This window comes from Lampetra fluviatilis, chromosome 52 (genome assembly GCF_964198595.1).
Source record: "Lampetra fluviatilis chromosome 52, kcLamFluv1.1, whole genome shotgun sequence".
NCBI lineage: Eukaryota > Metazoa > Chordata > Hyperoartia > Petromyzontiformes > Petromyzontidae > Lampetra > Lampetra fluviatilis.
This window is the reverse complement of record NC_136326.1, coordinates 1,998,444-2,024,118: the sequence shown is the minus strand read 5'-3', so window position 1 is coordinate 2,024,118 and position 25,675 is coordinate 1,998,444. Positions and strand designations below refer to the sequence as shown.

Genomic DNA, 25,675 nt, shown 5'->3' with positions numbered 1-25,675 from the left:
CGATAATTATCCCTGTCACTCGGTATTTTTTTTACCCTCCAATTTTCTATTCGCTTCCACGTTTTTACTTTGTAATTTTACGGAACCCATGTCACTCTTGCAAATGGGACTATCGTGGACTCTTTGTTCTCATCTGGATAAACAGTTTCAGTTCAGTTTATTTTACCCTGTGAACTAAAAAGCTCTTGAATCGTGTTTTATCAACAAAAACATCGGTTCCCTGGCAATCATAGCATACGTAACAAGTCGCAAGAAAATTAGAAATAAAAATAAATACGTGGATAAAAAAATGGCTAAAAACACATGTCGAGTATATGACCAAAAATATTTGAAATATATAACTAACGTGAACAAATGCATTCGAAACGATGCAATCGTGTTTCGTGTCGACAGCTTTAGCTGATGGTAAACAAAAAAACCCCACAGCATTCAGTTGCCCAGCGTCGCTGCTGCAAGGAGAATTTCAGCCACTGGTTGTGGCTGCTCGTTCGAAAGAGGCCGATCCTGGCTTTGACCTTTTTCACGCGTATATTCAGTCACTTTTAAAAGGTCATGTTCCTGTCAAAGCTCACAGCCCCCCGGTATTTGGGGTTGGGCTCATATTTCACCCCGTGGGCCACAAAAGGTGACACTGAGCGTCTCGTTGGAAGCCTAGTCAATGAGATGACTTGTAGCTTCAACGAACAAAAAAACGATGACATTTTGAGTCGAGATACTGGAGACTCAGCCGAGATTTCTGGGTTGTCTATTAACGGGTTATGCAAAAAAAAAACATTGATAATATATGCATTATTCTAATATCAGAGTATGTTTTTGCTTGCATTCTGACCACAAGCATTGTGGTTATTGCAGACATGATTCATTGAAAAATGTTTCAGTTTGGAGTTTTAACATCTTAACACCTGTTTTTTTTTCCAGAAAAAGGGGAAAAATCCATTATCATATATTTTTTACTGGCAAAGGAGGTCCCATGAATCCGTTTATTTGCAATAAAAGTTTTGGAAAACTGATAGGACTAATCAAAAACGCAAAAAATTGAAATTCAAATCCCGAACTGTAACCCAGATTGTGAGCAGTGTTGGAGCCGCGTCTGATACAGACGAATTCGTCCCAAAAACAGTGCAACGTAGTCGTATAAATTAAGGCACGCACAGGCTCAATGTATGTTGAACATCTTTTGCACCATACGCAGGGCCGGATTAAGGTTCTTGTAGGCCCTAAGCACTTGTTTCGTCGGCCTTCAGTGATAACTTTCTCCAGCTGATACCGCCGCTGCCACTCACTTGTTTCACGCAGACTTATCAAAGATGATATCTTGGTTACATTTGTGATCATACAAGCAAAAAAATACATGGTCAACATTTTTTTTCGTAGGCCCCTTTAGTTTTCGGCGTTCCCGACCGAATAATACGGCCCCTGACCGTAGATAACCAATCGTGCTAATCCGAGGTGCCGATCGTGCTAGGAATATTTGGAATACACGTACACACCCACAGCAAGTTGATGCTTTATTTACACATTTAAATATATATGCTGTCATGAAGATACATTTTAGAGGGACATTAGACAGTATAGCACTACAACTTTCTACAGAAGAAATTGACAATACAATAAAAATTACAGCGTTCCGAAAGGGCATTTAAAATTGATCTGTTTTGTTTTAAAAATACATACTCAATATTAGTTTTTTTTATATATAATCTGTTTGCAAAACAAAAAAAGATAACTCATTCTTTAGAGCGCTTCCTGGAGTATTATACTATAACGCACAGACCTCTCTAAGTGTTGAGAATTATCAACACCACCACCCTCAGAACACAAAGGATTGTACACACACACACATAACACACTCGCACGCATAACAATATTTTTTATATAGCGCCTTTCATAGTAATTAACCTATCCATCCGAGCACATGTTTCAGGTTCATGGTGTCATCTCTTTTCAATTCAGCACCGGTGTGCGGGTCTTTAAAAGACGGCTCTCTGCCAACTTATAACAGCAAATATTCTTTGAGGTCCGTTGCAATCTTTTTGTTTGGATAAGCCCTACGATGTATTTTTGAGATGTTTGTGTTGTTGTTCAGCATGATGTCCGACGTTTCGCACCTCATTCTTGGAGCTTCTTCAAGAAGCTCCTAGCACTTCATGGCAAAACTAGAGAGATTTTAAAGGTCACGACTGTCGAGTAAGTTTAGCCATATCCGCACGTGTAAAATAAAATAAAACACTCCTGTGTGCGACTAACATAACGTCACACTGCCCAAAATAAACTTTTGGCAGCGTATCTGCAATTGAACAACTCTCAAAGCAAGAAAATGGGCAAATCACCTGAGCGAATAGAGTAGTCCCACTTCATAGGCCACATAAAATAAGCAAACAGCCACCTACTGTTCATCGACTCAACTCGAGCTGAAATTTAGAAAACAGGCACACAATCCGGGGGTCATCCTGGGCTCTGAGCTGACCTATTCTCGCCACACATTTATCATCCGTCAGACTACCAATTTACATCTTCGCAAGATATCCCCTGCATTCGAAATTGCCTCTCACACCGCTGCTGAACTGATCATTTGTGTCTTCGTTCATCCCCAGGTTTGATGACTGTATTGAAAAAGTGTAGTTTATAATACGCACAAGATCCACGGACGTAAATGACCGTTCCTCTAATCCCCTCCTTATATGGCCATCCCAAGTTTTGTCATTCATTGAATCAAATATGTTCAAAATACCACTGCAACAGCTCTTCATCATACCCATGAACGTCATCACATTACCCACACCCGCCAGCTTATGTTCACTTCATTGGCTCCCCCCCCCCCATTCACACTGAAATTAAATTTAGGATCACACTTAGTGTTTTAAATCTTGCACGGACTCTCCCTAGCTCATCTCTTTCCCCCTCTAATCTCTGCCTCCGCCACTGCCCGTGACCTTCGCTAATCTGACCTGGAGTTGCTAACTACACCCAACAAGAAAATTACTACAGGCGGACGAGCGTTTACATTTTCATCTCCCTCAAGTCTGCATTGGCATCACTCCCACTTCATACCCGTCAGATTCCACTCCAAAGTGTAAATCCCGGTTAAAAACCCATTTTATTCACCTCCGAATGTCTTGGTCGTGGAGAGTGTGCGTCTTTAAACGACTTAACGGGTAGTTGTTTGACTGCCACTCTTCTAAGGATTTTACCCCTGGCCTGCCTGAGGAGCTTGGTTCGCACTACAAGCAACTTTTTAGACACCTTTTAGACTCTCTCCCAGCCGAGTTCTTGTAATTTGCATGATGTACTTAATAAATCCTGTTCAGTGGTCTTTCTGTTTAGGATTTCTTTGCACCTTTTAACGTAAAACTTAAATATAGTACGGCGTTTTGAGATACAACAGTATGAATGACGCTATATAAAATTAGATTATTCATTATCATCGTTAAATAAAGGAGGATATGTATGTCTGAGGTGTTGAAGTGTTGTAGTGTTGTCAGTGTCTGATGTGCGAGTGTTGACATCTGCAGTGTCATAGTGTGGCATGTGTATTGTGTTTGAGTGCGGTGCTGTCGTGTGGATCTCTGTGGTGGTGATGTATGGCATCGTAATGTGGGCGCCTGGTAATTTTGAAGTGTGGCGCTTTGTCAGTTTCTACGAGATGTGGTCAGTGAGTACCGGATGTGGCGTGGATGCGGACTATTAGTGCAGTGTGCTTTTTGTGCAGAAAGCAGTGGTGGATTGTGTGCGGTGGCGTGTGTGCTTGTCAGACGCTATCCAGATGTGTGCCTTGGTGTGTGAAAGCTACGTGGATGTGTGTGGTGGCATGGATGTGTAATGCTGTGTGTGTGTGTGTCACTCAGTGGGGAGCGGTAGTGTAGCGGTTGGCGCGCTGCGCTACGAACCCAGCGACCCGAGTTTGATTCTCGCTCACGGCAAACACCAGTGACGATTATCTGAACCTGTTTTGGGCATCTCCTAGGTCGACTCAGCCTTAAATTAGTACCTGGTGCAGTGTGTAAATCTCGCCACTGGGGAGACAGTGGCCACCCACCTTTTATGTGCCGTGCTGGCCATCATAGTTGCTCACTAACGGCACTTGCCCCAACAATCTGTGAAGGCTATACGGGGGATATCTTTGTCTTTGTCGCTCTGTGGTTGTGTACGGTGGACATGCGTGTGTATGACATTACGTGGACGAGTACGGTTGCGTGGGTGCGTGTGCGTGACAATGTCGTTGTTGTTGTACATGGCGACACGGGGCAGGACCGTGGTCACGGCCTCTCCCACTCTGCCTCGGTGAGGTTGGAGGAGAATGCGTGCAGGTTTCCCATCTGGCTCAGGCCACTCTGGATGTGCGCCACGTGGATCTCCACGTTGTTCTGAAAGCAACTGGAGCAGCACAAATCGCACGCGAGTTAAAATCTCCGTTAAAGGCCGCCACCTCCCCCCGGTCACAGCAACGTAGACCAATTAGGCAAACGCGCACCGATTCGCTCGCTGCCCGTGTCAATTTTAATGTCATAAGCATCAGCGCCTCTGCTCAAAATCCCCCAGAATGCACCCGACCTCGTCAGACCTCGGGTTGAGCCCGGATAGTGCCTGGTTAAGGTGGCCTTTACGGCCTGCTGAGGGGCTATGCTGTCAGCAGAGGGCAGTGCAAGCAACCCAACATCCACGCTCCCCCAGCCTTCACCAAGTGACACTGACCGACATGGTCAAGTATGGTGAACTATCCCCCTGACCTGCACAACGTGAGGAGGGTGGGGGGAAGGGGTGGGGAGGGCCCTCATCCAGCTGTGGATTTGATCAAAGGGCTGTAGATGTACATGCAAGAGCGGTCAACTTCAAGGCAACCGTTGCTATAAAGTAGACAACAAAAGTCAAGTCCCTGTCACTCCACGGTTAAGTGAGCGGGAATTCTCAACTATGGTGGTCGGCTAGACGCAGTGGTGAAATTTCCACAATAGCATGGGTGGATGCGCTGAATTACAAGAATAACGGCGGGATGATTCGTCACACGAGCTCTAGATTTATATATCGCACCAACAAGCCGTGTAAAAACATTTAGAAACTATAACAGCCCAAATAACGCCTATGTTAAAGACCTTATGCTATGCGATTCTGTGCCGCAAGTCCGTTAATAATGAAAACAAGCACAATTTGTGTTTGCTCGCCATTCTTATATCACAAACACGCTATGTTCTATAGACTGATGTAGTCTTGCGATGCAGGGTGATGTTGCAGACAAGGTTCACATTCAGCAAATGTGGAACCGTGACGACGGACACACACGTTGCCTACGCCAATTCAAATAACGTAACAGGATCCTTTAACGTTTAAACTGTGACGCAGACTGGCAATCATTTTTGGTTAACACGCACTTTAGATGCGGGAGGAAACCAGAACACCTCGAGCACTCTATCCCCCCCCTGCCTCCCGTACCAGAGGTCGCAACCGGGTACCCGATACCCGTACCCTACCCGATACCCGGCTACCCGTACCCGGCCGGGTACGGGTAGCCGTTTGCGACCCTGGTGCGGCCGGGTACGGGTAGGCCGTGAGTCACTGGTGAGTCACCGTTTGTCACTCATTTCGGGTAGGGTACGGGTAGGGAACAGGTACCCGTACCCGGCCGGGTTTTTGCGACCCTGGTGCGGCTGGGTACGGGTAAGGAATCAAAACCCGTTTGCGACCTCTGCCCCGTACTGACAGAGCTTAGTCCGGACTTTTCTGTACTGCCATCCCCCGGCAGAACTACAGTTACGGCATCTTCTCGACGCCCACTGGGAGGGAGCCGGAACCGATGAAGATGAGTCCACTTGCTGTATCGCATTCTCCTGGCAAGCCAACGTTAGGCCACTCTCAACACCGATGGGTAAGGAATTTTAACAAGATTCGTGTGATACACCAACGCTCGCTAGGATCCAACTGTGCTAGATCGCAGGCAAGAGGTGGCCTCTGGGCTCTGAACCGTGAACATCTCAGGATCAGAATATTTATTTATACTGGATGAAGCCAATGAGCTACACAGACCTTTTCACAGACGCAATGGGCGGGCAAACGCAATACTGCTTGGCCACATCATATGTTGTGATGTGATCTTCCCCGCCTGGTATACAGGAGTTCGTGGGTTCAATCCCGACCGCGACACCTGCTGTATATTTGGAGTTTGCGTGTTCTCCCTGTGGTCGCGTGGACTTTTTTTATCCGGGTCCTCCGGTTTTTCCCTCCACATTCAGAAACATCCATTGAGATTATTTTGTTGCCATAAACGTCCAAATTAAAGGCCACTTTGTTGAGCTATTATGTGTGGCCAGGTGGCTTATGAAAAATAAGTTAATACCTCAGTGGGCTTTGGTTTAGTGTTGTATTTTTTGTGTTTGGGTGATGTGTTTACCTTTCTTGTACTTTGCACTATTATCGTGTTTTTGTACTCTTTGTTGTTGTTGTAATGTTCTTACCTGCCCCTACTGAACATCTGAAAAAGAGCTTTATAGCTCATCGGATTCCCCCAGTAGAAATCTTAATTCGGATTCTGGACAACCAGACGAAACACAACGACGACAAATTATCTCTTGAAATCAATACTTGGCCCAGCCTGAAGTTCACTACCTCCCCGCACGTGCCCGAGAGAATCACCTGATGTTGGTAGGGTCCAGCGAGCTGCGGATTTCGTCCAGCGAGTCCGTCAAAGACTTGAACTCAAACGAGTTGAGGTCACTCTCTGCCAGCCTCTGTGTGGGGGAGCGGGCAGGCGGGAAGAAAAGCGATCAGACCGCTTTGTCTTCTTGGTTCTTTCGGTAAAGTCACGTAGAAGGGAAATAATAAAATAATAAAAATAAAACATCATAGAATAATTCTCACGACGTTTCGGCCACAACACAAGCAGCCGTCCTCAGGTGAAGAACAGGTCTGTCGGAAAGACAGCGTCTGAATGAAACACCCCAGGCTTGGAGCGTATATTCATTCAGACGCTGTCTTCCCGACAGACCTGTTCTTCACCTGAGGACGGCTGCTTGCGTTGTGGCCGAAGCGTCGTGAGAATTATTTTATTATGTTAAATTTGTATTATTTTATTATTTCCCTTCTACGTGACTTTACCGAAAGAACCAAGAAGATGAATCCCTGCAGTCACGAAAGCTTTAAATCGACATTCAGACCCGCTTTGCTCTGTAACCACATTTCGTCTTTCGCATATAACTTGAATCAATAATGGGTTTAACACGTGGGCTTTCGAGAGCAATATTATCTACAAGAGGATTTTTTTCGGTTTAATCGCGTAAATATAAATGTGTCGTTAAACCCGCCACCACCCGACACAAAATTAGTCACGTAAACAAAACGTGTCAATTACGCAAAGCACGCGCGCGCGCTTCCTCGCACCTTGATCTGCAGGAGAAGCGCCGAGAGCCGTGCCACCAGCTCCCTGAGTCCCTCCGTGTCGTCCCCGGATGCCACTCGCTCCCCTGCTCCTCCCCCTCCCGTCGCAATCGTCGGCGTGACAACGCCGCGTCCCACCCCCGACCTGCCGACATCTCTCACCATCTCCTGCGCCTCCTCCAGGCACTGGCGCCGCATCTCCGTCGGCTGGTCCATGGGCTGCAGGCCCTGCTGGGGGGCCAGCTGTACGAGCGCATGTGCAAACACAAAGAACACCGCCCCCCCCCCCCATTATGGAAATGTCACACATCGCGTCGAGCGGCAAGCGACACATCCCGGAAATGCACCGGACCGCGAGACTAAATTTCCGCGGAGTTACAGCTGTGAGTTGCTGCACCTGGTAGCAGTACTGCTGCACGTTGAGCAGGATGTGATTGAGGTCCTTGTTGAGGTTCTCCAGGCCCAGCACGATGGTAGCGTACCGCTTCTGGAAGTCGATCCCAAATGGCTCCGAATACGACCGCTGCAACACAACCGCACAACCGCTCAATCACGTGACCGCTCACAAACTCTTCACCGCGCAGTCACGAAACCTGACGCACGACTGCACTCGAATAAACATTCGAGCGTGCATTCGCAACAACCACACGCTCATCGGTCAAACACAAATCCTTAACATCCACGCAACCCCGAATTCGCTCTACTGCATGATCACACGCGCACACAAACCCTCAGCTACACAACTGCTCCAACACACGATCACGTGATCGCTTGCACACAAACCATCCTCTAGTCTAAATAAAGACTCTGATCAACAATGCAACCGACTACGAGGCCTCATGCACAAACGACGTCACACACAGCGGTATGTCGTGTGGGGGGCGCCAGTGGTGAGTTGTTAACTACCTCGCCTGGTATGCAGGAGGTCGTGGGTTCGATCCGAACCCTGACGCCTGCTGTATATTTGGAGTTTGCATGTTTTCCCTTGTGGTCATGATAACGGATTTTTATCCGGGGCCTCCGGTTTTTCCTTCCACATTTAGAACATGTATTTAGAGTATTTGGCTACTATAAATTTCCACTTGATAAGCCACTTGTTTGAGCTATCATTAGTGGCCAGCTCCCTTCTGAAAAACAGATATATAGCTCAGTGAGCCTTACCTGGTAAAATAAAAAGTGTAGTTAAATAAATAAAAGTTTATAGTTTAGTGCGACGGTCTCTTACCAGCTTCTCACCCTCCGTGTTCATCTCCTTGAGCTGTTTGATGTAATCTTTTTTCGTCATCAGGATTTTGGACAGCCGTGTCTGCACAGCAGGGACGGAGGTAGGGACAGAGGGAGAGGGGTCACGACGGGAACAGGGCATGGTGCAATAATTCCAAACCATACATCTCCTCCTAGATTTGAAGTTTCGTGACTGCAAAGATTCATACTATTTGGTTTTTTCGGTAAAGTCACGTAGGTAAAAAATATAAATAAATTAAATCACGACGTTTCTGGCGCAACACAAGCATCCTTCTTCAGGTGGGGACAACTTAGCGAAAGTACAACCGCTTAAGAAGGACGCTTGTGTTGCGCCCGAAACGTCGTGATTTAATTTATTTAAATGTTTTAACTACGTGACTTTACCGAAAAAAACAAAGAGCATACATCTCCTGCGACCGTACTCTTGGGCGCCTTTTCCTTCCTTTGGGCTGCCACTCCGTCAATCATCTCAGCCATAACGTGTCCTGGCCAAGCCCAACTACTTTTCTTCCCAAACAATTTGATTTACCCAAAGTACACTTGTTGGCAAATAAATGCACTCCTCCTCCTCTTCCTGTTCCTCAGAGTGATGTGGCCCCGAGCGGTAGGCACTTGTTATTACCGCAGGTGTAACAACCGTAGAGTATACGCCGCAAGTTGTAGAGTAGAGAATACAGGGGTCACCTGACGTCACTCGAAAAAGGAGTGGGACATTGTGTGCTGGCGCGGTGGCCCAAAATTCGAAAAATTTACCCGCAAATTACTCAACTGGAACTGGGCAAAGCAACACTGTCCCCGACTGACTGTGAAACACAGCGCCTTCGTGACAGCCTTCCACTATAAAAATTGGGCAAAGCCCACGTGTAATCAAATTATTATCATTTCCAAACAGGCATCTGGAGTAGTAAGCTGTGCTGCTGCTGTAGCTGCCGGTCGAGGTTATTGTTGTTGCGTGCCCAAATGGGCATCGTTAAGCACCGCCTCCCGCTCACGCGCCCGTGCGTGCGTGAACTCACGACTTGAACGAGAAAGTTGATGGGGAAGCCGCCGAGGATATTGCTGTCCGGCCCGGGTGCCCCGAGGCGAGATTTCCACTCTACTTGGCCCAGCAGCGGGTCCTGGGTGACACAACAAAGACAAATATCTCCTGTGTAGCCTTAACAGACTGTTGGGGCAAGTGCTGTTAGCGAGCACCTGTGAAAGCCGGCACGGCACACGAGGGGGGTGGGTGGCAAGCACAATGCCTGGCCGCCTTTGTCTCCCCAGTCACGATGTTTACCACACACCTCATTTTAGGCCGAGTCGACCGGTTCAGATAATCGTCACTGGTGTTGGCCGTGAGCGGGAATTGAACTTGGGTAGCCAGGGTTCAAAGAGCAGTGCGCATGCAACTGCATTGGAGTGCGTGCGTACGTGAACCTGTTTATACACACAAGCAGTGTAAAGGTGGCATCGTGGTTAGCTCACTGCTACGAACGCAACCTCTCCGTTCGACTCCCGGCAGAGCTAACATATGTGGCAAATATTTGAAACAGTCCTGCAGCCTTCCCAAGGTCTGCTCAGCCTTAAAATGAGCATCCAGTGTGGTCAATTAATATCAAGTGTGAAGTGCCATGCTTGCCTCAGCACTTCTCAAGTCTGTTTGGCTGAGTGCGCATTTGCATGTGTGTGTGTGTGTGCATGCGACGCATTTGGAACAGTAGAGGGCACAGGTGGTGGTGCATCGGCCAGTCAGCTCAATCAGTCGACCCTTGGCACCTGGGTCTGCCCCGTGACCTCCTGCCAGCGGGCGTTCGACACTTCACATGGCCTTAACGTGCACAAAGCCTGGGACAAGCGCCGTGGTGACGTCACCGCCACTTAGTGGCGAATGGTGGTTGTTGTTATGCGACGAAGGTTCTGTTCCAGGTCTGATGTGGTCAACGATTTCAGCACCGTGGGGAAGCCCCCCCGAGCGCCGAGCCGGCCTTCATAGGTGCTTGCAAACAGCACTCGTCCCAATAATCTACGCAGGTTACGTGGCGCGGGAGGGAACTTTGTACTTGTGCGTGTAAACGTGCGTAAGCGCGGATCGTACTGCGAGTGGGGAGGCCAACACCATGGAGCTGTAGTGCACGCGTGGCGGGCTGTTGAAGGTTTTCACGGGACGCTGCTTTTGCGCAAACGATGAGATGGGCATGCTGTCCTGCGGCTCGTTGCTCTGCGGGAGGGAGGAGGGTAAATGTTTAAAACAAAAAATAAACGACATGGTGAACGAAGCAAGGTGCCGAATAACCGATTTTTTTTTACTTCTTCTATATTGGGAAGAGGGAGGGAGGGAGGGAGAGAGGGAGGGAGGGAGGGAGGGAGGGAGGGAGGGAGGGAGGGAGGGAGGGAGGGAGGGAGGGAGGGAGGGAGGGAGGGAGGGGAGGCAGGTGCCTTCGCCGCTATGGTGCTGGTAGCGCAGCAGCAGGGGATCTGGTGATGGGTTTTTGAGGGTGATTTGTTTTCTTGTTGGTGTCTATGAACACAGTAACACACAATGGGACTAATGTTACACGGGAAACCCGCGTTATATCTTTGATTAAAAAAAGGAGCACATAAGCAAAAAAAATACAAACAAACGACATGATGAACGAAGTAAAGTGCCGAAAGACCGAGCATCTTTCTCGTCTGATCGTTTAAAAAAAAGTAAAAAAAAAAAGGAGGGAGGGAGCCGGGTGGCTTAGACATCAGAATGCCGAGCTGGCATTGCTCAGATATCTTGGGTTTGAATCGTGGCAGACGCGTATGATTAAAAACCAGGTTCAAGGTGCAGCAGAAGTGTTGATGGTCTCAGCTCGACGACACAACAAAATACCATCCCAATTGAAGTTGGACCTGCCACTTAATTTGATTCAATTCCAGCTCGAATAATTATAAATATCGGCTTGACTGTCGTGGGATCAACGTGTCACTCTCAGTGACAGAGCTGGTGGGAAAGTGCTGCCCCTACTGTGTTGAACAGAGGTCATTTGAAGGGATCTCAGAAGTAGCTTTGCGACATCTGCTTCAATGGACCGTTCTCTAACACGGAGGGTTGTGCGCTGGTCTGCGACTGCTCATCCGTCAGCCACCGGTGTACCCACCCACCCACCCCCCCGCTCTGTACGTACGACGACTTCGATGTCGGGGATGGTGTGCGTGCCGAGGCCCGGGCGGTCGAAGGTGACGCGGTAGGTGGCTTTGATGGTGTCGACCGCGTCGATCTGCCCCGTGAAGAGCCCGTCGTGCTGGCCCCGCAGGCGCGCTGCTCACACGCAACGCAACAACTCAAACTATTAAACTATTTCTTATTTTACCAGGTAAAGGCCCCACTGAACTATACAGCTCTTTTTCGTGGCCGTCTAGAACGCTCTTCCTTCCGATATTAGGAAGCGACTGGAAATATGCACTTTTAAATCATCTAGATTGAAAAGTAATTTCTGTAGAGCTACTTTGTGTTCAGTTTGTTGTTCCCACGCACCTCTGATTAGCACGGTTGGCTATGCACTGTGCAAAAGAATTTCAACATAGATACCAAAGACAAACATCCCCCATATAGCCTAAAATAAACTGTTGGTGCAAGTGCTGTTAGCGAGCACCTATGCAGGCTGGAACGGCACACAAGGTGGTGGGTGGCCAGCACCACGCCCGACCGCCTTTGTCTCCCCAGTCGCAATGTTTTGCACAACGCACCGAGTACTCATTTAAAGCTGAGTCGACCTAGAAGTGGCCCAGGACAGGTTCAAATATTCGACACTGTTATTGATCGTGATGCTGGAATCGAACTCAGCTCACTGGAGTTCGTAGCGCAGTGCACTAACCACTACGCTACCGGTCCCCGTAGCGCTTGCACCACACAAATGCCAGATTATCACGTCAGTTTTGAGTTGACCTAGCAGAGGACCCCATGGTTCGGTTCAGAGACCACTTGGCGCACAACATCAAAAGCAAATTGTTTTCTCTCAGTCACTATGACCCCGTCCCACATATACAGTAGGCATGTGAGAACGGCTCCATTAAAATCGATTCTTACGATCACGACAGATGCATCAAATTGCGCACACGCAAACACGCAATCATCCATTATTAATTCAAGCTACGCACGAGGCGACGTGTTACCTGTGACTTTGGTGCCGATGACAAGCGGGAGCGGGATTTCTTCGGGCAGCTCCTTGAAGGCGCTCAGGTCGGTCACCTTCTGCTGCTGCAGCTGCCGGATCTTGTGCCTCTTCTGGAGGAGGGCCGTTCGCTCCTCCGCAAAGAAAGCCTCCGAACACCTGGCACACACGGTCAAAGCACCCGGTCACAACCTTCGCCCCCCCCGCAATTGTCTGCAACAACCTCCCTTCTCCCCTGGCCATCCGTGCCGTTGACTTCCCTGCCCCATGCAAGCTCCTTCCCGAATCTCTGCCTCTCATCTCACTCTACGCCCATCGGCGTACGCTCCTACCCCTCCCCCCTCTCTCTCATCTCACTCCACTTCCCTCATCCATGTAATCTCCTACCTCTACCCTCTCATTACACTCTCTCACCTCTGGCCTCGGACCGAAATCTCTCTCGAAAATAATTACGTCCACTATTCTTCACGCAGAATTTTGAGATGCGGTCGCATGTGCACCAGCCACGTGCGAGTCGCGTGCGCGTGCTAGTCGCGTGTGCTAGCATGTGTGATAACCTCTTGTCTGTGTTTATGCTATTGTGAGCTAGGCCCAAAAATGCCAGCGCATGCAACAGGGTGCAAAAGCAGTGTACGTCCACATGTGAGTGTGCGGACTAACCGTGTGTGCAAGCTAACGTGTGCACATGCGAGTGTGCGCTAGCCGTGTCTGCGAGCTCGCGTGTGCTAGCTGTGTGCGTTAACCGTGACTGTGAGCTAGCGTTCGCGCGAGCCAGCACGAGCTAGCGTGCACTAGGAGTGTGCACAAGCCGGCGTGCGCACGAGGGGGTATTCGTGAACTGGCGTGTGCACGAGCTGGCGAGCGCTAGCGGTGTGCGTTTGAGCGTACCGCCGTGGCTTGCCCATGAGCCGCCGCACCTTCCCCCACTCGACGCGGGAGAGGCGTCTCGTCCGCAGCTGAGGGAACGACTCCTTGAGGCACACGCAGAAGTCATTGTCGCCCTCGAAGAGAGGCCTGCGTGGCGTCAAGGAGGACCGCGAGAAAACGGCAGACACACACACCACCCTCAGACACAAGTCTTCACCAGCAACAACAGTAACTAATTATTTTTTTCTTTAAATCTAGTTTCGATTTTACCAGGTAAGACCCACTGAGCTCAACAGCTCTTTTTCATAAGCGACCTGACTATCACAAATGATAGCTCAACAAAGTGGCTTATCACGTGGAAATGTATAGCAACCAAATACTTTAACCAGAGGACCGGAGAAAAAACAATGCGAACACACAGAGAACATGCAAACTCGAAATCTGGCGTCAGAGTTGGGATCGAACCCACGACCTCCTGTATACCAAGCAAGGTAGTTAACACCTCGCCACAGAGTCGCCCCGTCAAGAACGCAAGTGAGCAATTCAGTTTGTGGGAAAAAAATCATATTCGTCAATAACTCTGAAGCCTAAAAAGGATAAAAATACATTCTATGGGTTTTTCGGTAAAGTCACGTAGATAGGTTCAAAGAAAATCGTTTTTTGTTTTTTTGTTATTTTCTTTCAACCTATCTACGTGACTTTACCGAAAGACCCATAGAATATGAATTCCTGCAGTCACGAAAGCTTTAAGTCAGGATAAAAATGTCTATAATAGTTGACATTTTGGGTAATGTCCCATCTTCATATGCTATAATGAAAGGCCATTTCCCAAAATATCGCCTATTATATACTTTTCCTTTAAAGGCCACATTGCAATTCATGAATGTTGGAGGGTTTTTTTTGTACTTGAGCACCGCTGTCAATGCAACAGCATCGCCAAATAATTTGCTTATATACTCCATTGGCAATTCTGAGCCGGTGGAGAAAATCCTACAATGCCACAGCAGGGGTCAGTATCTCGATAAGCCAAATCACTGTCAACTTCCAGGCAGTGCTACTTAATTGAAAAATACTGCAACAATAACGGTTAAATGCGCTCACGTCACATTTTAGGGGAACCAAGAGGCCACTTGTGGCTATGCTGGGGAAATATTAGGATTGACCGTCTGCCCATCCACTTGAGGACACTGGTTTGGGCCAAAAACTACACATCCCATAAACCAATCGCGACAAAACTTGCCATGCATTCTACAGATGCAACGCCCAGAATCCATAACACAAGCCTTCAAGCAATAAGTCACTTTTTTTTTTTTTTACCAGGTAAGGCCCACTAAAATAGCTTTTCGGCACGTTTGTCAATGGACCACTTGCGAGCATTTGTTAATTCTATGAAAAATAGGAATAGGTTTTACCCTTTCTGCCAATAAAACAGGTGTGTTAAGATGTTCAAACCCCAAAAAAAAACCTCTTGCAAAAAAGCAAGTGTACATTAACCACACGTACTTGTGGCGAACATGCAAACAAACATCCTCTGATAATATCTGGTAATGCTTTTGTTTGTAAACAACGCAACTTTGTGTACCAGCATAATTAAAATATGTGAATGAATACGCATGCGCGTGGTGCATTAGCACGTGCATTAATTAACACGTGAGCCTATGTGACTGCGCCCCTGCGCACGTTATTCGAACGCGTGCACGCCTGCAAGGGTGCGCGGCGTGTGTGTGTGTCCAAGAGAGAGTGCCACACTTACTTGTCTATATTGGAGTAAAACCACTCGTAGATACACCACTTGTGAGCCTTGGGCAGCTTGAGGAGGTTACGGAGACGGATGCCGACCTTCTGCGCGCTGCGTTTGTCTGGAGTGGTGAGACCCGCGGACAACTTCTGCAACAGAGCATGGGGGTGGGGTGGAGGGGAGTGCACAAAGGTTTGAAACTCCCTTCACCACCATCTCCATTACCACTGCCTAAGCATGGAAACACGTGGCAGGCTCATCGTAACGCCACGCGATGGACCTACTTTTCAGGGCAGAAATAGAGAGCCGTCGGAAGGCTTTGAATGCCATGCAGTTGGATAATGTGTTTTAGAATGTCGTGCCTGGAAAACACCGAGAGACTGGAAAAAGTTTTATATACAGCCTTGTATGTATATACGTTGAGCTTCTTTTGCACCGTTACGTAGCCAACCGTGCTAATCGGAGGTGTGGGGAAGGATAAGAAAACTGAACACAAAAAGCATTCTAAAGAAATTAGTTTTCAAAAAAAAATTATGAGAGGAAAAATATATATTTTTTAGACAGAACGTTTTAAAATCTATTTTTACCTCCAAACAAAGTCCCTGGTATCATCAAATCTCATAAACTATGCTCCATGCCTTCTCAAACCCACATTTAAATTACTTAAGTATCCAGGAAAGCCACACTGAGTGACAGGGCTATTTCAGGAGGGTCCTGCTTACATTGGGTTTTTATTTTAAGATGTTTATAGCCGATTAACGATGAGTGTGTTTATACGTGTAGCAGGAAACCAGAGCACCTGGAGAAAACCGACACGCACGAGAGGTGGGGGGGGGGGGCAACGCTCTATCCTCGTACAGATGGAAACAGATGGCCATCAGTTCACTTGCTGTACTGCCTGTCGAGCGCCAGGGTTTGTGGCACCTTGACGCCCACGGGAAGGGAGATTTCACAACAAGATTCGCGTGGTGATCTAAACTGACAGAATGGAATGATGCAGTTCACAGGGGATGTGCGAGGTATTGAGGAATGAGTGACAGCGATAGAGGGGTACTTAGGGATAACAAAAAGGGTAGGGGAGGGACGGGAAGCAGTGGAGGGGTGAGGGGAGCGAAGAGGATGGAGTAGAGAGATGAGGTGAGACTTTAAGAGAGGAATGGGAGGAGGTTCAGGAGGTGAACTGCTTAATGTACAAGTGGAGGGTCCCTGTATATTTGGAGTTGCACGTTCTCCCGCTGGTCGTGTCTATATTTCTCCGAGTCCTCCGCTTTTCCCCTCCACATTTAGAATCAACGTGGTTTAGATTATTTGGTCACCATAAATTTCCACGTGATAAGCCACGTCGTTGAGCTATTATTTGTGGCCAGGTCGCTTCTGAAAAAGAAGGAGGGAGGAAGGGAGGGAGCCCTCACCTGTGGGATCATGACAACGCGCGCGTTCTTCCGCGGAGACTTTGTGCTCGGGAGGAAATCCTCATCTTCGCTGAAGTGCAGTCGCGTCTTCTTGCGTACCTTGGAGGGCTGCCCACACACACAGACAAAGACCCCCCGTGTGGACTTGAACACCGTTGGGGGCAAGTGTTGTTTTCCATAATAGGTACTCGCGAACTAGCGAGTACCTATTACGGTTGATGTTTATAAACTACAGCTGGTTCTTATTTAAGGACGAGTCGGGAATCGAACTCGTGTCGGTTAGTAGCATAGTGGGCTAACCACTACAACACTACCGCTCCCCGTATGTTATGCAGAGATCCTCCCCGTATAGCCTGTTGCTGCAAGTGCTGTTAGCGAGCCGTACCTATGAAGGCCGGCACATGAGGGGGTGGTTGGCCAACACCACGCCCGGCCGCCTTTGTCTCCCCTGTGGCGATGTTTACACATCGCACCGGGTACTCATTTGAGGCAGAGTCAGCCTAAGGGAGGCCCAGGACCGGTTCAGATAATCGTCACCGGTGTTCGCCGTGAGCGGGAATCGAACCATTGACCTGCATTGCAAGCGAAGCCAACACAGCGGGACTCTTAACCGTGAAAGTTCACCGGTTATTCAGCATTGCACGAATGTCGTGTTTATGTTGTTTGAAAGTGGGACGACTCACGCTGTCTCGCTGCGCGGCGCCCTTGCGGGGGGGAGTTCGACGGCTCCATGGGCTTGATAGACCACCCTCTGTGCAAACACAAATACATAACAAAAACAACACAACAAAAACTATATATGTATACAACTGCTGCCACGAATCGCCACGAGGTTATGGTGAAGTCACCTGTGCTTGTGCCAGGCTAGGTGCACTTTGGGGCCACGTGAAAACTCGCAACCTTTCATCTGACAGGTCCCTGGACAGGGCCAAGTCTTATGGGTTAACCAACTTGCCTTGTGAGATGACTGGCAGATGCACCACCTGTTCTGCCCCACTGTGTCAACTTACACATACGCAAATACATGTGCACACATACATCTACATAAGGCAAAGATCCTCCTTAAGCCTACGCAGCCTGTTAGAGCAAGTGCTGTTAAAAACACCTATGAAGGATGGCATGGTGCACGAGTGGGGTAGTGTAGCCAGCACCAGGCCCAGACAGTTTTACCTCCCCAGAACCGATGTTAATACACCGCACTGGGTAATAATCAATTAAGGCCAAACCAACTTAAGGGAGGCCCAGGGTGCCGCGATGGCCGAGATGTTAACTCTCTCGACTGGTATACAAGAGGTCTTGGATTCAATCTCGACCCTGACACCTGTGTGGATTTTTCTCCATGCCCCCCGGTTTTTCCCGCCACATTTTGAATCAAGATGATTTTAGAGTATTTGGCTGCTGCTTTACATTTCCACGCGACAAGCCACTTCGTTGAGCTATCATTTGTGGCCAGGTCGCTTCTGAAAAAGAGTTACGTAGCTCATTGGGCTTTCCATGGTAAAATAAAAATTGTTTACGGTTAGGTTAGGACCTAGCCAGATAAATACCAACGATGGTAGCCGTGGTCAAGATTTAAACTACCGGATTCGTCACGCAGTCGCGATAACCACGACACTACCGCTCCCACACACACAAATGTAAAAAAAATTGCTTCCTTCTACTGTCTGATTTGTTTCACATTTGTTTTGTTCATGAAGAAGCATTCCCTCATTCACCTAAATGTAGCATAATCATATCATTTACATGTATTTTTTTAGAACTCGTAGACACAAGCGCAAAGTATATTCATACACAAAAACACACACACAAACGCACACGTGGAAACCACTAACCAAAAAACACACCGCCACAAACACTCCACACCCCTACAGCTGCACACTTAACAAACGCAGTGACACATCCACAGAGCCACAACCGCACTTGTCTCAAATCCAAAGCCACTCCAAACATGTAACACAGCCACTGACTTCCAATAATCCAGTCACGAGCAAACACTCCACAAATGCAAAGCAACAGCTCATTCCACAAACTTAAGGGATAGGAATGACACGGCAGAAGCTCTCGGTAATATTCGACAAAACCAAACCCACACGTTTCTTCCATAAACCACTCAATTCCACAACCCACACTCAAACCACCAAACTGACCGGTACTCAAATCCTGACAAGACCATTCGACAAACAACGTGTGCAGGAACTAACTCTCCCTTCCCCCAACCATCTGTGCTGTTGAAATCTTGCACGGATTTTTCAAGTCCAGTTTCAAGAACTTCCTTTATATATAGAGGACCTTATGACGGGCTAAGATTTTCTTCTCCATTAAATAGATATGAACGCCTTTCCCGTACAGCATCTTTAGACAGCAGTCAAATTTAGATGCTCTTAAAGTACTCATTGTATTGTACAAATCCACAAGCACACACACGCTCAAGACAACACGAATCCCATTGTCACTCACACGTCACTTACTACATGCGGCACAAACACACAAAAATCTGCCTATGTAGCCTTTAACAGACTTTTGGGGCAAGTGCTGTTAGTGAGCACCTATGAAGGCCAACACAGCACACGAGGGGGTGGGTGGCCTTTGTCTCCCTCGTGGCAATGCTTACACACTGCGCCAGGTACTCATTTGAGGCTGAGTCGACCTAGGGGAGGAGCCCCAGAACCGGTTCAGATACTCGTCATTGGTGTTTGCCGTGAGCGGGAATCGAACACGGGTCGCCGGGTTCGTAGCGCAGTGTGCTAACCGCGACAATACCACTCCCCACCTACCCGGGGCACAAACACACACGACACACTCCAGACAAGACGGCACAGATTCCACAGATGCCCAGATCGGGTCCACTGGTTTGCGCTCAGTGAACCACAACAAAACAAAAATCCGAGCAGTGCACCATTCATCTCTTACATGTTATCATTATCTTGGGAGGGGCGTTTCTTATTTTGTATTGCCCGCGTGGCGAGAGCCGTCAGGTTGAGCGTGCGTCTTACCTTTCAGGCTAACCAATGCTTCAGCCGAAGAGCCTGAAACAAGAAGAACCACGCGCATTTCTCCATTACCATGACTCATGTTTACGCTTTACTGCCATCACGAGGAACCGAGGCAGCTGCTTCTGCTGTGAATATTGTACACACCCCCTGCAGCACTGAGCGAATATATAATTTACGAGGATTAGAAATAACTTTTTCTGGTTCTTATATTTGATTAACAATTCCTCTCCGGTGTATTTTTCGGGTTGTACCACGTGCTGTTTCCGTGTCTGACATTTCACTCCATGTGATGGCAGCACAATCCGAAAACACAACCGCTGCAAGAATATAATAATTTATACTTGTAACATGCTGCAGAATGAGCCTGCAGCACGAGGAGGAACCACAGACAAGCGAGAAGACAGCCAAGCGGTGAGCTGGTGCCAACAATTTCCCACGCTCTACGGTCCTCTATATATTAAATTTGTTTTCAGACAATTCGTGTTTGTTTACGCGTTGGAGGGAAGCAGCGCACCCGGAGAAAAAAGCACATGCGAGGGGGAAACACACTATCCCATCACACATGAAGATTCGTCCACGTTTTGCTGTACCGCCTTTTCCTGGAACGGCACCCCCTCGACGCCCACTGAGCGTTTCACAACATGCGTGTGATCCGCCAACCCTCGCTGCCTCCACAGTGCTGGATTACACGTGTGCACAGCGACCACATATAACTCTGGTAGTCTGGGTACACAGAATTTGGCACCATACAAGATAATGTGGGCTGCAAAAAAGCACTGCTTTGAGAAAGAAGTTTAGTAGTATGCTCAAGGAAAATACAATTAGTGATAATTACATAGATTTCAATAAAACGTTATGCTTTTGATACGGACATTGAATCATGCGCTTCGGAATCAAATCTTTTCAAATGTCGGCAAATTTACAAATTCGTAATATCAACATACATACCCCGCACTGACCAGCATAGTAGATTACCACGGTTGGCTACGTACGGTGCGAAAGAAGCTTAACATACAAACCCGCACTGACCAGCGTGGCGGATTAGCACGGTAGGCTACGTACAGTGTGAAAGAAGTTCAACCTACATCCATACCCGCACTGACCAGCAAAGTGAAGTATGATCAAATAACACTCATGACCCGCAGAGCGCGGAGAGGCCCTCATCCAACAGTAGTATGACAAAATGAGCTGTACACGAACGCGACTCATTTTGCTTTCATCCTATTTACCGTGTACATGTAGAACTCACATGGTCTGTAAACCGTTTTCACTATTTAAATACTACCCCTGCCTTTCACCTTTATTATGCTTCTCCCTGAAATACTCTGTGTGCTAAAGGTCAAGTTACAAAAAGCCTTGGCCTACCACAGCATTAAAAAACACCACATCTGTGGAACGGCAGCGTAAACGATACCAATAGTAAAATGTCTTACACCTCTGCTTGTAAATACGAATCCTATTACCAAGCCATTATTGGTATTTGGAGAGATACGATTCATACATCTAAATTAGAAATGTAATTCAAATGTATAAATCATGCACCGGGTGCTTTTAACAGCAGTGCCAGATACTAATTATAAAAAAATCATCACATCTGTCACTGACATTTTTACAGTAGAAGAGTATAAGGCGGGATAATAATCTGGGCAATAACCCTTGTCCAACATGGTTGAGATTTAAAAAAAAAATAGCATTTAATACACACGGCTGCACATGCCGCGAGTGAAAAATGAAAATCTTATATGATGTTCTACAAGAGCTATAAAGCTGAGAATGTGGAACAGATAGATGCTCAAAAACCACAATGTATGAATCTGGGCCCTCAAATATTTTGATCCGGAAGTTGATTGGTTTCACTCAAACGGGAGGGTCAGTGTAAAATTCAAAGTTGCTTACGTGCAAAACACTTATGAGCTACATCAGAAATTAACAAAGTAATCTGCCTCCTGCAGTGACACTAACCCCAAGAGTAAGCAAACCCCACTGCCAGTTACTAAAATATTGGAAACCCTTTGCCAATCCACTGCTGTATGAAGGCTTCGCTCACATCATGTTGGTCATAGGAATAGTTTGACCATACTTCACCACACAGTGTGGGATGAAGGGGAAATCCAGCAGCAGTTCAGATGTCACTGATGTTAGCCGTAGTCAGGAATCAAACGCAGGAGTTAGGATTCACGTTAGCTACTATAGTACTTAAATATGAACATGTGAATGTATAGTAAGAGACTCGCTGCTTCACAGCAGGAGAGTGTAGGTAACACATCATTAATAAATACATACAGGGCAGTTGGAAACATTAATGAAAATTCAGAGCACATCAGCATTTTATTCAATAAGCAAGTCGTTTTGACTTCTGCAAGGTCATAATATGTATCAGTCTTAAAGTGACATTTCTGTAACTACTGTAACAGGTTTAGGAAATTACTCCGAGCCAGATGTGGGGTTTCATTACTGTAATTTAATTACCGAGGGTCAAACAGGACCTACAAATACTTTCGGTTGTTTACACACACTGTGATCCAATGCTGCAAATAATTAGGCCTCACCTTTATATGTGACTAAGCAAGAAACAATTACACCCACAATGAAAATAATTCCCCTCCAGTACCGCGGGACGAATGATATGAAGTCACGGGCCACAGATGAAATAATGCCATTGGCCGCATGATATTAAGTGGCACAGATTGTGACATGAAGTTACGGGCCATGCGAAAATGGAGCCCCAACCACCGAGCTCTCAGCCGAACAAGCAGACATCAAGACCGTGGGTCTCACAGTGGCCTCCACCGCATAAGAGCGACACAGATACAACATGATACTGATGAGGATTATGAATCGCACCGAAGGGGATATGGGTTGTCCCTTTCCAGACACGTACCCAGTGACTCCCCCCCCCTCCCGACTCAAGAACCGGTCAACTGAGAAGAGCACTGGGAGGTTGGAAACTCAAGGAGATTGACTCACGGGTGCCGTGCCCGGGATGAGAGTGACCTCTGGCTTCGCAGCTGCCGAGGGGGTGGTGAGTGAACCCCGGTCGTACGTCACTGGTGGGGGGGGAGGAGGGTGAGCGTGCAAGTCGGGGGCAGTGAGGAGCAGATGCGGTTTAGGTTCAAGAGTTTAGGGGCTCAGGGACACGGAGCTGCAGGCGGCCAGGTCATAAGTAACCTAGAAAACGAGCTGTAAACTTGTAGGCGCCTATGACTAAATCACGCGGAACGCGTCCCGACTTCAAGATATCAGCTCAGCAGGGTTGCTCTGATGTGTGATCGCCGTGCATGCGAGAGATTATTACAGGCTGCGGGGGCAACATGATGACCAGCAATCGGTAGCGCAGTAAAACACTGTTGTTGGAAACAACCTCTAGAATGGCTCCCCAGAGCTCCCTCTATCGGAGGCCCTTCCACTAGCAGTGACGTGAGCAATCAGTTGCAGGGCTGCACCTTGACCATACCTCGACGCTTAACCGCCTTCACCCCACCCTACCGACCGGCCTCGTGAAGTTAAATTCGGGCGACACCAACACCTCGCCCGTCACGGCGTGGCGAGGCCATCATCCAGTCGTGGGGATTGACAAAAACAAAACAGGGGAGGGGTGTTGTATATGTACACAAGGCCGTCCCACGCGAGTGAGAATCCTTCCTTCGCGAGGAAGAAGAATAAGGAAAAAACCCCGACCAAGTCCCATTTAAAAATCATCAAATAACGCAACGCGAGATTAAAACCTTCAGGCCGTGACGTCACGCCCCAGAGTGACTTTTAAGAAATTTATTTCGCCCATTTACAGGAACCTCAAAACTCTTGCGCAGCGAAGCAGCCCTTGGCAAGCGCACCCGATATACCTCATCGCAGTCGTTTTGACTCCACGCTGATTCGTTTTACCAAAACAAATACAAAAAATGAGTTGCCCAGGGCTGAATGTGATGGGGGGGGGTGGGGGACGGACGTGACCGCAAAGACCTAAAGGGGGCGACGCTGACGGCGAGGGGTCGCTACCACCACACGCCTCGCCTCACAACCCCCACTCATCAACAACACCATGAGCCTTGGTCAATCCACTGCTAGATGAAGGTCTCCACACCCACCTTCCCCCCAGCTCCATATCCTCTCCGTCAAGACGACGGTGCCGACGACGAAACGTTGCTAGGCGGTGGTGAGAAGCGCCTCAAAAGGAGTTGGGGGGGGCGCTACTAACTCGTGAGCGCGAGAGTGGTGAGGGTGGTGGTGAGGGTGGTGGTGAGGGTGGTGGTGAGTGGTGAGGGTGGTGAGGAGGGTGGTGAGGAGGGTGGTGAGCTCCACTCACTCTCGTCCAGGAGATGTTCGGCGGCCGCCGCCGCCATGTTGCTCCGGACGCACCGCTCTTTTTCAAAGAGCGCGCGGAACTCTGGGAGCCGCCGCCGGAAATCGACGGAAATTGACGGAGATAGCCGAGGCGCCCGGGAGCGACGCAGCCATTGGTTGGTTGGGGGGGGGCGGGAGGGGTAGAAGTAGACACGCCCACTCATGCACATCCCCCCCCGTCCCCGAACGCCGAGCGAAGCCGTGATTGGTTGAAGATGTTGGAAGGGAGGGGTGGGGGGGAAGACAACGCCCACTCATGCAGATCTCCCCCGCCCCCGAACGCTGAGCGAAGCCGTGATTGGTTGAGGATGTTGGGGGGGGAGGGGTGGGGGCGGAAGACAACGCCACCCCATGCACACCCCCCCCGCCCCCGAACGCCGAGCGAAGCCGTGATTGGTTGAGGATGTTGGGGGGGAGGGGTAAGGGGGAAGACAACGCCCACTCATGCAACTCCCCCCCCGTCCCCGAACGCCGAGCGAAGCCGCGATTGGTTGAAGATGTTGGGGGGGGGAGGGGTGGGGCGGAAGACAACGCCCACTCATGCACATTCCCCCCGCCCCCGAACAACCGAGCGGAGCCGTGATTGGTTGAAGATGTTGGAGGGGAGAAGTGGGGGTAGACAACGCCCACTTATGCACATCCCCCCCGCCCCCGAACACCGAGCGAAGCCGTGATTGGTTGAAGATGTTGGGGGGGAGGGGTGGGAGGGAAGACAACCCCCACTCATGCACATCCCCCCGCCCCCGAACGCCGAGCGAAGCCGTGATTGGTTGAGGATGTTAGGGGGGGAGGTGTAAACACGCCCACTCATGCATCCCCCCCCCACCGAACGCCGAGCAGGGCCACGATTGGTTGAGAATGTCGGGGGAGGGTGGGGGGAAGGTAAACACGCCCACTCATCCAACTTCCCCCCCCAAACGCGGAGCGGGGCCGCGATTGGTTATTAAGGATGTTGGGGAGCAGACGCCCACTCACCCCCTCCCCCCCAGCCTTGCACTTGTTTACTCCTTGGTGGATGATAATTATATAATTTATGCAAAACTTTCCGATGAACATTTTATTTGTATTGGCATATAAATCGTGAAGCACTATTACTAGTCGCTATGTTTAGCAATACAAACCCAACAATAATCTGAATGAAACTTGGTATTTCTACATAAACCCCACAGACAGTGGTGCCACAAGCACATTAAATAAATAAAAACACATTCGCCAATAACCCCGAATAGTAAAAGCAGATCAAAAGCAACGTTTCGAGCAATGGCCCTTCTTCACAGTTCATTGCCTCGTCTCCTGTTAACCACGCCCCGCGACCAAACCGAAGGCTGTGGTGGTTGGTCGATACATTGGCCACGCCCAACTTTTAAACCAATGGCCTTGCCGAAGAGCGAATCGCCACCCCCCCCCCACTACGATCCCTAAACGCCTCGTGATTGGTTAAACACTTAACTCCGCCCCTTTAATGCCCCCCCCCCCTATTTTCCGTCGAAATCCCGCCTCCTTCACCCGCAATCCAACGAGCGCAATTGGTCGAGGCTTGAGCGCCCCCCCCCCGCCGCCCCATCAGAAATCGACGGGGAAGGCGCTGATTGG

The 25,675-nt window shown here is 48.6% G+C and overlaps 1 protein-coding gene across 2 annotated transcripts; it reads right to left on the bottom strand.

Annotated features, from left to right (window-relative positions):
- Positions 1 to 1,495: 1,495 nt before the first annotated feature.
- On the bottom strand, positions 1,496 to 24,161 carry LIN9 (lin-9 DREAM MuvB core complex component). Of its 2 annotated transcripts, XM_078878917.1 has the most exons (15): positions 24,045 to 24,161; positions 19,742 to 19,774; positions 17,432 to 17,499; positions 16,749 to 16,856; positions 15,352 to 15,485; positions 13,620 to 13,745; positions 12,733 to 12,890; positions 11,745 to 11,878; positions 10,688 to 10,810; positions 9,627 to 9,728; positions 8,591 to 8,671; positions 7,763 to 7,888; positions 7,369 to 7,608; positions 6,625 to 6,719; positions 1,496 to 4,374 (listed from the first exon to the last, which is right to left on the bottom strand). In XM_078878917.1, the coding sequence occupies exons 1-15, from the start codon at positions 24,079 to 24,081 to the stop codon at positions 4,257 to 4,259; spliced, it is 1,683 nt and encodes a 560-aa protein (XP_078735043.1). In that variant the 5' UTR covers positions 24,082 to 24,161; the 3' UTR covers positions 1,496 to 4,256. The 2 variants fall into 2 exon arrangements, with proteins under 2 accessions (XP_078735043.1, XP_078735044.1); XM_078878918.1 differs by lacking the exons at positions 19,742 to 19,774; positions 24,045 to 24,161 and adding an exon at positions 19,659 to 19,714.
- Positions 24,162 to 25,675: the final 1,514 nt, after the last annotated feature.